Source organism: Megalops cyprinoides, chromosome 20 (genome assembly GCF_013368585.1).
Source record: "Megalops cyprinoides isolate fMegCyp1 chromosome 20, fMegCyp1.pri, whole genome shotgun sequence".
Classification (NCBI taxonomy): domain Eukaryota; kingdom Metazoa; phylum Chordata; class Actinopteri; order Elopiformes; family Megalopidae; genus Megalops; species Megalops cyprinoides.
In genome coordinates this window covers 6642663-6659266 of record NC_050602.1, presented here as the reverse complement: position 1 = coordinate 6659266, position 16604 = coordinate 6642663, and the positions used below count along the sequence as shown (strand labels likewise).

The following is a 16604-nucleotide window of genomic DNA, read 5'->3' as shown; positions in this document are numbered from 1 at the left end:
GCAAACTTCCTTTGGCAGCTTACTGCTGGTGGCTTTGACTTGCCCTACGAGTGAAATTATGATTTCGTGTTGGTTTCTTCTGAGGACTGTGATTTTTGTAAAAACAGAGACATAGTACACTGAAATTTGTAAGAGCAGATAAACACGGTGAATTGTTTGACCTCTTGCAAGTTAAAAGCTTAACAAGTTAAAGCTATGATGCCTACATAGAATATGGCTGTAAAATAAAAAAATAAGTCTGAAGCAAATTCAGATAAAAACAAAGTAAGGCCATCAATGTAAAGAAAAATACATTTTTTTTAGTCAAATACATTTAAAACGATACAAACACATGCAAATCAGCCAGCTAGCAACTGTTTTTGCTCACGACTCCTTTTAAGGCTTGTTAAGCAGAATTTGCTTTCCCAAACAAGGTGCGACAAAGGCCCAAGGCTCCTCTCGAGTGAAATCCGTACGGTACAAACGGAAAAGGAGAGAGAGAGAGAGAGACAAAGAGAAGAGACGGCAATGAAAGAGAGGAACATAGAAAAGTGAAAGACGAGGAAGAGCAAAGCCTGAATACGTACTGGGACTACAACGCGTCGCATTTTTTTAAAAAATATATCTCAAGTTTTTTTTTTTTTTTCTGTATTCTCTCTCTTTTTCTTGCCCCCTTTTTTTGATTTCTCTCGCCTTGTGCTCTCTTACTTCATGAAGAAGTACTGTAAGATGAAGGCCATGAGGATGGAGAGGGTGGCGAAGCCCAGGACGATGAGGGCGGCGAACTGTTCGTCGGAGGAGATCACGCCCAGGGCCTTGTCGGTGTCGGCGGCGCCCGGTTCTCCGGGCAGCGCCAGCTCGGAGCGGCGCAGCATGAACAGGGAGGAGGGGCTGAGGGGCCCGCACAGCTCCTGGGCGGTGTCCAGGCAGCGGCGGCACACGCAGACGCGGAAGCGGTAGTCCATGTTGCTCTGCAGGCCTGAGATCTGGAAGGCCGTCTCCTCTCCCTTGAACACCTGGGGAGAGAGAACAGAGGACGGACAGCCCTCCTTTAGCCCCTTCTCTATGTGCCCCAGCAGCAATGTGGCAGTGAGGTTTTCATCTATGTTCCAGACTACATAACCCAGCGTACCTTTCATCAAGCCCCACCCACTCAGCTGGCATAGACTGCGCTGTCATTTGTAGGATTGGAGGGGATGCCTGTCACTTTCCTGGCCCAACACGTGCAATGAGAAAGAGTTGCTTCTCCTCTCATGTGACACTGTTCCAATGATGTCTGACCTGGCCTCTTCTGGACGAGGATGTGTACTGGCATGTGAAATTAAATGCAAACCTGCTAACACCGTTGTGCCACAGGCTAATTCACACAGTGGTCTAGCCCCTCTACCAGTTCTTTCAAATGGTGCAGAGCGCTACGTGAGCAGCATATGAATAACCTTTGGCAAAAACTGGTTGTGATTCAACCTCTTAGCCAAATGCTTTAAAATCCTTTTGAAGAAATGATTGGTGACATTTTAATCCTGAGCCAACTGGTAAACAGAGGCCTACGTTCAATATTAGACATATTGAGGCTGGAATCATCATCTACCGAGTTCTTCAATCCAAACAAAACAAAACACACAAAACGTCAGGTCACATCTTAAAAGGACTTTGCCTACAGGCCACCTCATGTAATTCAATTCCCCAGGAGAAAGTGGTTTGCTTCTCTGTTGTATGAGTACCGGATGGGTTTTCTCCCTCCTCCTGAACATCAGAGGACAGATCAGACAGAGGCTGTAATAGCACTGGAATCAGAAGAAGACACTGGAAATACTGCAACCCCACACTACACTGCCCATAGGGAAATACAACAAATACTCTGCTTCAGACTATGCTGAGGTCTGTTCCTGAGGTAAAATAAATCACTTCAACACATGGAAGCATTTCTTGTTGTAATACAGTGTTTTGACTTTGGAGGGAGGTCACTGAAATTTGTGATTATAAAGGTAACGTTTGTGTGAACTCCTTATTTTAAAATTAAAGGCAATTCACCAGTCTAGCCAACTGAAGGAGGAAGGATGTCATCCTCAGCTCTTGCTCCCTGCAGTGTTATTACACTGTTATTACACAACACACAACGCTTTATATTAATATCTAGAGCTCTCCTTCCTGACAAAACCAGCCGACAAAACGAGACGTGACAGAACTCATCAAGCAACAGTCAGTTCGTCTTTCTTTAGCGAGGACACCGGTAATAAGTTGTGATTACCTGCCTACCATTGCAAGAACAAATGTTAAACAAGGAAAGACTACCTATGCTGGCCAATGGCTGTTCTCAATTATGGTCCTGGCTTTACTAGGAAAGGACCATGCTTGTTGTGTCTGCTTGGGTCACCCACCCAACTGCTTTCATAAACATGGTAGTGAGAGATTTTTTTTTTTTTGTCTACAGGTCCTGTTGTAAAGCAAAGCACAGAGCACTCAAAATAACACACTTAGCTCTAAAGTTGTTGTAGCTGTAAATCTGGAATTTCTGTGTTTTTTTTTTTTCAATTTAATGCTATCTTTCCCAGCAGCCTGTCAGCTATTCAAAGCCTGGCATTTGGGAAGGCCATTAAGATGGTTGATAATTTAGAGGCCATTACTTATAGAGTGCAGTGTTAAGGGTTCTGTCATATCCTATTAAATATGTGAACAGTGTAAACATAGTAAAGTGGGATATAACATCACCTGACACTGCTTTTGCACCCTGTAGTGCTCATTTGAAAGCGTCTGTAAAAAATCCCAGCTGCCTTAATTAGTTGCTCAATTTATGCATTGTTAAAATCCAAGCATCAAAACCTGAATAATGAAAATCAATAAAGGCGCCCACTAAGCAACTAATTACAGTAATGCAGCGAGGGTCGTTTGATTCTCCGAAACACATAATCACAGTACACATTGCCCCAGTGACAGTGACACGCTTTCTAATGTTCTTATTTCAACAAGTGAAGCTGACCAAGAAAAGGAGACATTTTACAGCCTCTTAAATTATTATCACCAAGGTTATCTCAACACAGCCAATGTGAGGCACCCCTCCCACCCTTACCCCTCATTTTGGCGGGTAAGTGGGGCTCCTGGAAACTGCAACTTTAATAGTGTCATTCAAATGTGTCAGGCACTGTTTGCAGTGATTCAGATGGACACCCAGCTCGCTAAACATTACAGCAATCAAAATAAATAGGGTAACCACAGACCTGTATAAGGAATAGCTAGCCTCCTTCCTGCAGAGCCACTGGGACGGGCAATTGACTCTGAGATGACTCTCTTCATCCGTTTAATTTCATACCCGAGAGACGAGGACTTCATCCGATAAAACCCTCCTGCTCGAGACCGCCCATTTACAATCAATCCATTCTCCAACACGCCAAGACTTCATTAGTCAACAGGTGACTAAAGCTTTTCCAGATAACTCATTAAAGGGACTCTTTTCTTCCACCCACACTTTGCTCCTTGGCCTTCACTTCAGTTATTACGAACTGAAACAAGCACGTGGGCAGGCAGACAAGTGTTAGACAGTAAAACCCTGAACTGATCTGCCTGAGATGTAAAGTGCCTCCAGCGCATTAGCCATGCCAATGGGCACAGGAGGTGTCTGTTCATTCACAACCATAAATATCAACAGGTAGAGATAAAAGGACGGCCAACATGTCCTTTGATTGCCTTGGTTAAAATTCTCAGAGATTAATGGCACCCGAGGATTAAGAGTCCATAGCACAGGCACCGTTAACGTTAAGACCCAGCGTGTTCCCCCGAGGCTGCGGCTTTTGAGCCAAGCAAAACACAGCAAGTATGAACACGCGCACCCACAAACGCGTGTTTTCCTTTGTGACCTCTGTCTATTGATATAGGGCAAAGTCGTTTCTTTTTATTTCTTAAACGTTTGTATGTAATCGCCTGAGCAGCCAAGTATTTGCTGCCTCGGCAAACCCTGCTGGGGGATTTATGGGGATTTTAAAAAACGTAGCGCCAAAAACGTGATCAAACAGAGACAAAATAATTCAGGCCTTAACAATCAGCCCAGATGGAAATAATATTAAGCCCGTTAAGACTACATCTATTTTCACTCTTGAATATATAATTGCACACATACTTTGTCATAGACTATTGTAAAAGTACACTGTAAAGCACATTAAAACTACACAGAACAAATCCAAGAACAGGTTGTGCAGCAGGTAAAAAAAATTGACCTCAGTCTTAGTCATGAATAGGTATAGAGGAGGTATAAAATCTTATCCATTTTTGAATCTCTAGAACCCCATTCAAAGCCCTCAATAAGGCTGTCAAGAGACTTGGCAAGTGTATTATTCACCAGGAGAAATCACTCTTCTCTATGCCTTATTCAATATGTTGCATTAAGGGAGAAAGCGTACTTTTTCGTAAATGACACAGTAATCACCAAAATCATTGGTCCCTGTGGTAAAAATAAAAATAGATCCATGCATTTAAATCATGCTTGTCAAAGCTTTTTTCCCCACACCTGGGTGAAGAAATGATGGCAGATTATCCCAGACCACAGAAAGCAGGAAAACAGGTATCCTTGCATGATCTGTGCTAAAGCTGAACACTACATGTGAAAAAATCAGCACCTTGACCTGGAGCCACGTGTTGACGGCCGCGATCGGTTTTGCGATTCAGAGTTTGCATCTGTTAATAATGAAGGACAAGGCCACTGTGTCCTGCAGGTCCATCTGCGTCGCCCCCGGAACAGACGAGGATGGCTTGGGCCACTTCATCTGTCACAGCTGACTGAAGGAGTCAATTTGTTATGAGCGGCTCAATTCCCTATGGCGGCCCCATGTAAATGAACTGAGCTGCCAGTGATTTAAATAATCAGGATCACTTCACCAATAATTACTGAAGGGCGGCCGTGTGGAGTAAGGGTATTGGTGTGGGGTAAAGACAGCCAAATAGAATAAGAGCAGCTCTTTGGTGAAAGAGTCTTAGGAATATATCTTAAAGTAAAAAAGACCATTTAAGGGCAATTTGTCATAAAAAACAACCTTGAGTTACGTAATACAATGTTTAGAAATAGCTCCAAGCTTCCTGATGTGGTATTTTAAAGACTTAAAAACAGCTTTGGCCACGCTACTCCACTTACTTTAAAAACTACTTCAGTGTAATTTCAGACCGCACTTTCCATTAGCACCTTTTCGGTGCTATTTCCACCCGCGAGACGACCGCGCCGCCGAAGACCACGCGGACCGAGAGGGAAAACAAATAACGGGAATTTGTGTTTCGGAGAATGCGGCATCTACGGTTGGGCTGCGAATGCGCCGGCTCTCATTATACCACACCAGAAGCGGCAGCGCCAATTACCGCCCGGTGGAACCATTACATTCCTCACGGGAGGCCGCCATTCATAAATTCACGCATTTCGATTCATAAAAAAGCAGGAAAACAAAGCACGCTGAGGCCAATTTGCAGCGAATGTCTCCCTACCCTGGGACAGCTGGGAGGGAGATGCGCAGGACAGGTAGGTGCATTTTAATTCAGTAGCAGGTTCCGCGTTACCTGTCGGCCTGGACTTTATGATTATCCACACAACGTGCCTCGTGTACTCATATCTGCATCAACCAATTGCACAGTTACAGTTCTACACAATACTATATAACTAATACACAATACACTATATAACTAAGTAAAGATGAGGCATTTAAAAAAAAAATTAAAATCCCATACACATAAAACTACAAACCACATGCTCTGATGCCATCTATTACAAAACCAAATCAACCTTAAAAAGACAGCTGAGATAATTCTTATCCTCTGTATTGGCCAGGGTGTAGGAAGGATTTATAAATCAACCTTCTATTTACTTGTTTGTCTTGGCTTTCAACTACACAACTTCCAATCTGTAACTTAACACTTTTTTTCCAAAAAATTAAAAATTGCTTTCAGTTTCCAAAGCCTAAGTTGCAGCTGCAAATACAGGTTAAATGATCACCGTTATGGAAACTACTGATCATTTTTCAGCAAAGACACCCTTGTTAGGTTTTTCTTCAGGACAAGAAGAATGACTTACGGTAGGAAGGTCATGTTGTGTCTGGATTCATAACAGCACAGACAGCTCAGACCTTGGTGCTGCATGCAGACTTGGTGATTTTTGGGGGGGGGGGGGGGGGGGGGGACAGATGTCGGGGTAAGAGGTGAGCCCCTTACATAATGTGTCAAGCAGCAGTGTGGCGGAGGTTGCAGCGTGGCAGAGACTACTGGCAGTGAGACAGTTTTTCAGAGCAGTGTATTTCTAGACATTCCTTGAGCATGGCAAACAGGAAACAGGAAGTGGCATCTGACATCCTTACTGCTGCTCTTGTGAAATGCCTTCTACTTTACTTTACCCATAAAAAGCCAGCTGAGCAAGTAGTACCCCTCCCCAAAAAATGTCACAGTGATTACCCAACCCGAACACGCGTGTCTCAGATTTGTTGTTTTGTCATTTAACTACAGTCTGGCTGAGGGGCTGGCGGGGTAGCCTGCCGCATAGCAGAACGCCACAGTTTTCAAGCTCCAATCTCCCAGCTACCTCAGAACTGATTCAGACGCAGACAAACTTTAATTGTTATGCAACCGGCTGCTACGGTCCAGTGTAACCTCATGACGTGTTACCTACGGTCTCAGGAGCAGCGAATCTCCTTCATCAGCTGAACAGCGAATGTTATCAAACGCAGCTCATCCGTCTGCAGCTGTCAGACAGCCATTTCATCAACGCAACAACACCGTGGTTGTTAGACTGTGGAACTTTCAGCTTCTTTAAGACACTGATAGGTCATGTCAAAATGATGATAATATAGGTGCACATCCCATTCAATAAAACGTCTGGGGACCAAAATTAGGTACAATTGACAGTGAGCACAATAATAACATGTAACTAAAAAAAGTTTTTCAAGTATGTTAAGACTTCTGTTGTCAGGGTATGGAGTGGAAACCACCTCTCTGACATTTCAGTTAAGGCTAAAAAAAATGTTGGGGTGGATGTTGACAATCTGTGACAACACTTTCGACATTTGGAATTAATCAAGTAAGATATCATCAGAGAAGAGAGGTTTTAATATAATGTTTTGTAAATACAGACTTAGTTATATCAGGCGACAGTTGAGCAGCCAGATTCCTGAGGTGTGTACTCTAACAGATTTTCAGGGCATCCCTTGGGGTTTTGTAAAGGTTATCGTCGTGCCTTCTCCTTCTGACAGAATAGCCACTGGGAAAAAAAAAGCGTTCCACTGTATGTATATTCACAGACTCTAACTTAAGATTTCATGTGCTGAGAAGCACTGGAAAGTAGGAAAACTCTGGTTCACTTGAGAAAAGAAATATAAGAGTTATGTTCTCTGACCTGGTGTCTTACAAACTGTCATCGCACTGTTGTAAAGTGGTGTTGTCTCAATATGACATCCAAAATGATGTCAAACTAGGCCAACAGTGTGGAGTGGCAAATGGAAAACAGGAAGACTGTGAGTCCAAATCTTGGAAGGGGCACTACCATTATGGATTTAAGGCATGGTACTCAGCCTGAATTGATTTTGAATCCTTACAGCTCTACAAATGTGAAAAATTCTTTCCTTGTGTGTTGGCTGGGACAAATGTAGACAAATCCAGGACAGGATTCATCAGATTTCACTGAAAGGACTGGTGGAATTGGGAGAATTGATTACACCCACAGAAAATCAATTCAACAAAATAATTTCGGTATCTTGAGGGTACACATTTCCATTGGTGCTCAAACAATGGAGGCAGACCTGAAACCAAGCTACTGATAGTCGAATAGAAGAACCGCGGATCCTGGACGTGTGACTGAGGGGGTTCAATTACACGGCATCACACAATGGGCTAAACTACTTCATCGTCTTTCACAATCACCCCAATGTTCTCCTGCAGTAACCAGCACAAAGAGAATGAAGAGACACAAAAGAGCAAAATGCACCATTTTTCGGGGAGAAAAGTACACATAGTTCTGCACAAACACACACACACACACACACACACACACACACAAAAGAAGGTAATGTAACTAAGATGGGCATTGTGCTAGGGCAAAGCATTCCTAAATGTCTGTTCACCTGCAAGCAGACATCATTTTGCTCTGCCTGGACAAAATCAGGGCATTTTCAATTGAGTCTGATGTTGTTCCTGTGCTGCTTGCTCATTGGCTGATGTTTTAATCTGCTGGGCAACTACCACATAGATCCACTGGCAGCTAGGAGACAGGCGCATTATGCCAGACCCAGCAATGTCTACAGCATTCTTCAAATCAATCAAATCAACTTCAAATCAAGTCCAGAATTTTACACACTGATGCATTACCACCAGCATGGTTTAGGAGCGAGAGGACATGCTCTTCACTCTTGGCTCAAAGACAAAGCTGGATAAAAGTTTACTCGAAAGCAGAAGAAGTCGTGCAACTTGCTCCGTCTGTGCAACAGCCAACTCGCAACTCTGGAAACAACGCAGAAAAGTTCAGTAAAATCATGACATCTCGCCCCAAATCACTTTTAAGAAAGCCGTGTTGATAAACACAGCCCCTTGCCAAGACAGTGTTCCCAGCCGTTCCTGTGCGATTTGGTATGCATAATATGGATGGATGTTTTCATGTTTATGTTCCGTTATTTTCACACAGTATGTGCTTACGAGGGCGCCTGGGATGTGACGCACTTCAAACATCCAGGGTGATAACCGAAAGGAAGGGAAGTCCAGCTCAGTGCTTCCCGCATTCTCTCAGGGAATCATGTTTCCCAGTCAGAGCCATGTGCCATTGTAGGGACCGTCACTAAACTGCCCCGACTTTCACAGAGTGGTGGCGCATTCTCAGCTCTGCTGCTGACTCAGAGCAGGAGCCGGCTGTAGAGTGGTATCAGACAATGTACCGGCACCAAGCAAAAAATACAAAAACACAAGATGGTTGCTTACTCAGGGAGGGTGCCTACTCAAAAAGGTTTGCTGAGGGATGATGTGGAATGAAAGAAGCAGGGCACACATGTGAATAAAAGACTTCAAATTTTACATTCATCAAAATCGACCAATGTTTCAATTGGGCCTTTCTCAAGACAAAATGATAACGTGAGGAGAAATTCACAGGGTATTTGATGGAGAATGTATAGGTTTAATCCTGCTGTGTGTGGATCAGGGATTCAGAAACCTCACTGAAAAACCAAAGCATCTTTCCTGTGAACCATGGTAAAATTCTGTCAAAACTCCTTTCCTCTGGATGGCGTGATCCTGACCGACTCACCTGTTTGTACTCGGACTCCCTCCCGACCAGAATCTGGAGGATGTAGCTGACCGGGTCTCCTCTCATTGGTGGAACGGACTCCCACGTGACCTCGCACACATTTCCGTCGAGCTGGACGACTCTGGGAGCTGTGGGCGAGAGGAGAGGGGCACGCTGATGCAGTGACACAGCACGGCCAATCCTTCACATACATCTCTCAGGCCAGGCCAATTCACCTACAGCTCACGCAAACGCTCAGTGCTAGCTAATGGATTCTGTATTAATGTAAAACAAATTTCAATACATGCAAACACTATTTAAACCCTAACTGCAGCACATGTAATAAGATTAATATATGCTCCTCAATATGGGCAAAAAAAATTAAGTTTCTGTACTGAGCCTTTACAAGAGGTTTAATCCCAGGGGAAAAATAAAAGAGCCTTCATTTAGAACTAAATAGTGCAGAACCCTTTTAAGAGTTTACACTTAAACTACCAAAAGCTTCATGACAGTCAAAATAGTCTGGAAGAGGTTCATGGTAATCACTTAATAAATAAAATTAAAAGTTTAAGGTCTGGTTTAAAACAGATGCCAACAGCACAGACCAAAATGTTCCATCTCTCCTCAGAGGAAAGGTGGTCTGCGTACCTTTTAGGGCGGGGGGCACGGACTTGGTGGTGGTGAAGGTGTAGACGTCAGAGAAGGGCCCCTCTCCTGCCTCGCTCACCGCCTGTATTCTGAAGCTGTAGCTGCTGGACTCTGTCAGTCTCTGTACCTTGTAGGTGTGGCTTGGTCCTCTGTAGATCGTAACAAACCTGAAATGGCCACAGCAGGGAGGGGTTACATTTACATTTATTCATTTAGCAGACGCTTTTATCCAAAGCGACTTACATAGGTTACAGTTCTTTACAATGTCATCCATTTATACAGCTGGATATTTACTGAGGCAAGTGTGGGTTAAGTACCTTGCCCAAGGGTACAGCAGCAGTGTCCCAGCGGGGATCGAACCGGCAACCTTTCGGTTACGAGTCCTGCTCCTTAACCACTATGCTACACTACATCCCAGTGACAGAGAACAAAGGGGCAAGCAGGGAGCTACACACTGCCAGCGAACAACGGATCACACTGATGGATGCCTCAGAAAAGCCAAGACCTGACATACAGTTTTACAGTGTGTTCTTCTACTTGAAGCAAATGAGGCCGTTTATCACTGGGGAGACTATACACTCTGCATTCCCTCCTGGCTCAGCCAAAGAGCTTTGTCTGTTGCAAAGATTGTAGAACGAAGGAGATGAAACTTTCAACTCAACACATTTCGACAGAGCCATCAATGTAAACGTAGCAACGAGTGCAACATCTTTATGTATACAGTATCTGTGATGCCATCTTCCTTCCCTCAGGAAGAGGAATATACTTTTGCCATTCCTGGCTTTGCTGAATGTCAGCTGTGAGGATTCATTGCAGGGGTAAGGAGATTTTCAGCCATAAACAAAGCTCCTGCTATGATAACAATCATAATAACCCTGTATCAGATGTCGTTAACAACTGTCAACAGCGGTGTGTTTTGCGGAAACTGGCCGTCCTTCTCCTGGTCTTCGGTCAGCTCTCTCAGTGATACAGGCAGGCCTTCCTGCTGGAACCCGGCCATGTGATCAGGGTCGTGCTGTCCTGGCCCTTAATCATGAATTATGACTATATCCTGCATTGGCAGCAGTACACAGGAAAACAGGGCTCCTCCCAGTCAACATAACCAGGTGCAACATATTGGGTAAACAAGTAGCACTGCAAATGCACGGTAACAGATGTGTATTGATTGAGCTTTAAAGAAGCGGTCTGTCATGCTGCCAAGCCCCTTCCCTGCTACCTAATTCGCCCCTTTCATCACTAATATTCCAAACAGATTGAGCAAAACTGCTAAATATTTTTTCCAATTAGTTTGTGACATTAAAGCACTGTTTTGTTTTTGAAATGAGCACTTTTAAAAGACAGAGAGCAATCATTCAAGTACAGGGGAGGGAGGGTTGGGGGGTGGGGGTTTAGGGGTCATGAATGAGGGTGGCGGGAGTTAGGGGTGCAGAGGTAAAGCACAGACATGGGGGGGTAGGGGGCACAGAAGTAAGGCACATGGCCACTGCTTCTGTCAAGCATCCAGTACATTCAAAGTGTACTGTTGCCATGGTTCCTGTCCCTTAAGCCAGCCTTTGGTGACTGGTTGAACAGTCCCGAGCAATAAAGAGGTAATCTGCCTCTTACTGGGAGGAGAAAATAAACACTATCCATCAAATGGAGGGGTACAGAGGTGGGCTACAACAGGTGTGTGTGAACGTGTCAAAGACAGGATACAAAACACAAGCGCACAAAGGGGGGATCCTTTTACATTTTACCAGTTCTTAACCACTCTTACACTATTTTATTTCCATGCATCAGCAGGAGCTTGAAAGCAGTTTTGTGTTCCCTGGTAAAGAAAATCCTGTGTGAGAATTTGGTTGGACGTCCCAAGACCAAACCAAACAGACCGCACTGCACTCAAACAGACACTTTCCCTGGGTCAAAGTTCCAGTCTCAGCACTCCCTTAAAAGAGTGTTAAAATATGGGCTCTCTGCACTCAGGGGCTGAACAGACACCTGTGCCATTTTTGTGAATTACAGGGAGCTAATGATGTGACCACAGACTTAGCTCTTTTAGCATCGCGACACTACCCAATTCAAAGGCACACCGTGAGTCTCAGTGAACAGGCCTGCCAGGATCTACCTCTGTCACAATTTCCTTGAAAAAGAGAGACGACAACGTTTTCTAAGCAGTCCGAGACAAATACTTCTTCTTTCCTGTCATCCCCAGACGCAATCGCTGATTGATTCCATCTTTCTCCTTATTATTTATTTGTTATTGCTCTGGCAGCTGGTCTTATCCACAGCAATTTACAAGGTCATCATGGTAACACCCATTAGAATGCATAACACAGGATGTGTAATGACAACACCATAGGTACAGAACAGCCAGTATCACAGTGAAGGACTGCCAAGGTGAAAAACAACATCTAAAATACAGACAAACAACCGTCACTGACAGCACGCATACAGCGCCTGGCGATTGTGCTTAAAAGCAACGTATTTACATCATACTAATGAGTCTGACTTTATGATGACCAAAAGGAGCACCATTAATGGTTACCATAGCAATTTAGCAGAAAATCTGATCAGTGGAACCAAACAAGAAAAGAAGGTATATGCTAATTCTGTAGTCATTTAAGACAGGTATGGGAATTGCCTCTCAGTGGTTAATGCTGTCTTCTGCAATTAGGTTAGGATTAATTTGTTTTGCTAATAGACACCATTATCGCTCACGTAAACAGCTAGTACAAAGCCCCCTAATACATCAACAAATATTTATCGGCCACACATTGATGTGGTATTTATAGCCCGTGCATTAGCGACTGCGTTCTGAATAAGCAGGTGAAAAGAGCCATTAAAAGCCAATCAGAACAGTCGAAAGGAATTGCCTGTCCGCGTGCTGTTTTCCCAAGCGCGTTGCGTAATTCGCCGATGGAGTGCCGCCAGTCGAACGGAAGCTCTAATGGCTTCCTGTTGAGCGATGGTAGTTTTGACATCCGAGGAGCCGCTCAATGCGTTTCGCCTGACAGGAGATTCCTGGTGTCGTGGACAGCGTCACTGCCCTTGTGCAGAGTGCGTCCTTGTGTGGAGCAGAGGGATTCGTTTTAAGAATTTGTCTTCCACAGCGTCACCATGCGGAGGAGGTTCCTTCCTCTCAAGGAGAAAAAACAGATAAATCTCATCCCAGAGCATCTACAGAGAGGCTTCCTCTTTATGTACGTGGGGGAAGATTTTGGACAGCAGCATTGCATATATCTCGGAGAACTAGATTGTGAGAGTTGCTGATTTGAATCGTGGACCACAGTGTGGTGCACCAGAGTGAGAAACTAGAACTAATTTATATATATTTATATACACATAAACATATAAGTATATACATATGTTTATGTATGTGTAAGTGTGTATGTGTATATTTCAGTGCTTCATGTTAATCCAGACTGGAATGATGAAAGGATGAGCTACTTGATCTTCCACATGTGGAAGAGTTAATCAGACTGGTATTTTTTATTAATTAATCTGCTGTGCCCTCTCTGGTACTTAAACCTGCAAACTACTAAGTTAGCCTCCTTCACCACTGCACTGCACTGCACTGCGTGCATTGGGGTTGCACACAGGTGTGAGAGAGACTAAGCCTGAGAACTTGCATCTAAACTTCATGCACGCCTCCTGCACCATCGTCAGTGCAACTAAAACCAGCCCTACATGACCTGCGAATCCAATTTCATTTCAGTGGGCGCAAGGGGCGAACCGTCACTTAAGTGCCATTCTGAAGAGCGCCAGATGGCACTGACATGCTCTCTTCTTTTGTTTTCTTGTACCATCTTTCCTCACACACATCTGGCTATCTTCAGGATGAGCTCGGCTACTTTGCTCTGCCGCAGAGGGAGCACACCGTGGGACCAGCGCCAAGAGGAGGCCTAGAGCAGACACTTACACAAGCCAGGCATGACTAGTGGCAGTTTGGGTGAGGAGAGCGAGCCCTGAACCCTCCACGGAGGGGGGGTGGGGAGGTTAGTGCGGGAGTGGAGAGCAGCCGGCGGCCTTTCTCACCTCCGGTTCTTGTCCTCCATCTGCAGGGCGTAGGCCATGTCGTCGCTGGCCAGCACCCGGGGGCCTCCGCTGCTCTCACCCCACTTGAGCTTGAGGCTCTGGGGCCCGGCGGCGGAGCACTCCAGGCGGGGCGGCGCCGGGGGCAGGGGGCGGGTCCGGGCCTGCAGCGGCGGGCAGAAAGGGCCGGCGCCGATCTCGTTCACCGCCTGGATCCGCAGGCTGCAGGAAGGGGAGGGAAGGGCACAAAACAAAAAGAGCTCCGGTCAAACCGCAGCCAGACTCCGCGGCAGCGACTGTGTTACCTTGGAGACAACACACACACAGCATCACAACAAGAGAGAGCATTGCCATAAGAAAATGTGTGCCGCAGTGGAGAGGAATTACATTTCCACAACAGGACATTAACACACGAAAACATACCGCTGTAAGACTTCACAAGTAAGAATGCAAGCGAGGTAAATTATCCTGGATAAAGGCATATGCTAACCTGACAAACAGCCCTAACTGCCACTTTCCCACACTCACGTCTGCCAACTCAGAGGGCAGACGTGAAAGGCACAGATATTCCCTGGGCGCACTCGGCAGTTAGCTGGTTTACATTCTAACAAGGAAAAAGAGCTCTGAAAGCTGCAAAGTCCTTCCCTGACCTGTGCCTAATGCTTCGGCTGACAACAAAGGCGGGAGGGTAGTGCAGTTTCGGAGTCATCTGAGAGCCTCAGAATAAATGTCCATTACCCTCTCCCCCAGGATGAGGAGATGAAATTTTTTGTCTCAACGAAAGCGCACGGCTCTGACCTGCAGGTGTCACCGAGGACGGAATGCTGATGGATGACCGTACTGACTGGCACTGAAAGAGCTGCATTAGCCACGCTCGCACGCTAGCTCCGCCTCTCTGAAAACAGGTGTCCAATAGGGGCACTCGTACTCCACGTGTGAGTGAGGTGGGCAGATTAAGCAAATCCCTAATATTAATGAGGTAACGGTAAGCCAATCAAATTCAGGGATTTCTTCCTCATTTGCTCCCTGACATGCAATCCAGTATTCCCAAGCGCATCACCAAATTCCAGAGCACCACTGTCACCACGCGGTACTCACCAGCATTCCGTCTGCTGGGTAAGACACTCCAGAGAGGGAAAATTCTTCTAATTATTTAGTATCGTATTTACAGAACACCACAATGACCTGCTGCCTTGCTGCCTCCTGAATGGCCGAAAGCAATCACTTTGGACAGCTGCGTGAATGAAGCTCTGATAACAGCTGATAACATCAGCGAGCTGTGAATTCACCTGCATTCATTCATCATCAGCGCCTTTCTGTCGGCTGCACTTTAGGGCAGGCTAAGTGGAGCGTGCTGGTAAATGGAGTGTGAATCTCCTGTTCTCGAGCGTGAGGCACGAATGTAAAAGCTTTGGGTTGTTTTGCCGTGTTGGGTGAATAGGGAAGGGGCGATCGCCCCGCTACACATTAATCCAAGGATAATTTAACCCCCACGCGGAGCGTCCGAGACGCTGGAGTCGTAAAATGAGCGCAATGGTGGCATTCCGCCAGTCATGACCGTAAATTCCGTGGGACCATGGGACATGAAAAGATCGCTGGATGGCACCTGTTGATTAAGCAGTGAGCTGCAACTGGCTCGAAAGACACGCAGGTGAGATCCGCCGCACGTGGCTTGCTGATCGAGGGCCGAGGGAGACTGTGAGAGGTAAAATGAGGGAAGACTGTAGGGGCCTCACGCCTTGCTATTCAACACGACATGGCAGACGGGTACGCTGGCCTGCTGTTTACCGTTTTCTCCTGAATATCTGTCTGCGCTCCTGCAAACACGCGGATGGTCAGCTCTGCCAAAAATAACACAAAATCAAGAGTCCCAGATGGCGGCTGCGTCTGGACCCTCATTTCTGAACCCATTCGACTGCAATTTGCGCTGACCCTGCAATGGTTGGGTTTGCTGCGACACCTGCAAGATCATATGAACCGCGTCTGTCAGCTGGGCGTGAGGCTGTATACTGGAAACTTAAACCATATGGCCCCCTCAGAGACGTACAGCATCTAAATCACTGAACTCTCTAAATCTCTAGAGAAAAAGGCCGAGTGATACCTTTCCATTACACCTTCATACCACACATTTATCAGCACCCTACAATTTGTCACAAAGCCTACAGCACTCTGTTGTCATTTACATATTTTTTAAATTTTTTTAATAGAGTTTACAAAAAAAGATGCTCGCATTTGCAGGGCGTCTGCTGAGAAGATACATGTTTTCGAGAGACCAGGCCTTCAAGACCATCGGGATCAACAGATGTGGCTGCCATGGTGCTTGCTGCCCTGACCTGGGCTGGAACCAGTCCATTAGCACCGCGGTTTTGTCTTCCATTTCGGCTGATGGAGACTGGCCGAGCCGAGCCCTTGGCGATCTGCATAATTATGGGGGAATAACCGCTCATTTACAGGGCTTCTAGCCTATGTTCCCGTGCCCTCTAATAACCCTGGAACCCTGATATCCATTTAGCTCACAGAAAAAGATTCAGAAAACATCACCACGTGCTGTCAAAAATGCATGTCATGCTGTACAGTGTAGTGTATCTGCAAGGCAGTTCCTCTGTGTGACAAACTGGTGCCACTTTAAGTCTCAGAAGTCCTTTGAAACAGCTTTCCTTTAGACCTGGAGATAAAATGACTGGCACTTGTTAAGAGTCATATAATTAGTACAATGGATAATGGATAATGAGAGTATAGC

At 45.4% G+C, this 16604-nt stretch overlaps 1 protein-coding gene across 1 annotated transcript in view; it reads right to left on the bottom strand.

The window, feature by feature from the left end:
- Positions 1-274: 274 nt before the first annotated feature.
- fndc3ba (fibronectin type III domain containing 3Ba) overlaps positions 275-16604 on the bottom strand; it is a 143505-nt gene continuing 127175 nt past the window's right edge. The window contains exons 23-26 of the mRNA XM_036554272.1: positions 13868-14086; positions 9854-10020; positions 9227-9354; positions 275-995 (exon numbers count right to left, since the gene is read on the bottom strand). Of these exons, the coding sequence (XP_036410165.1) occupies positions 684-995; positions 9227-9354; positions 9854-10020; positions 13868-14086 (826 nt within the window). The 3' untranslated portion in view covers positions 275-683. The remainder of the gene's footprint in view (positions 996-9226; positions 9355-9853; positions 10021-13867; positions 14087-16604) is intronic.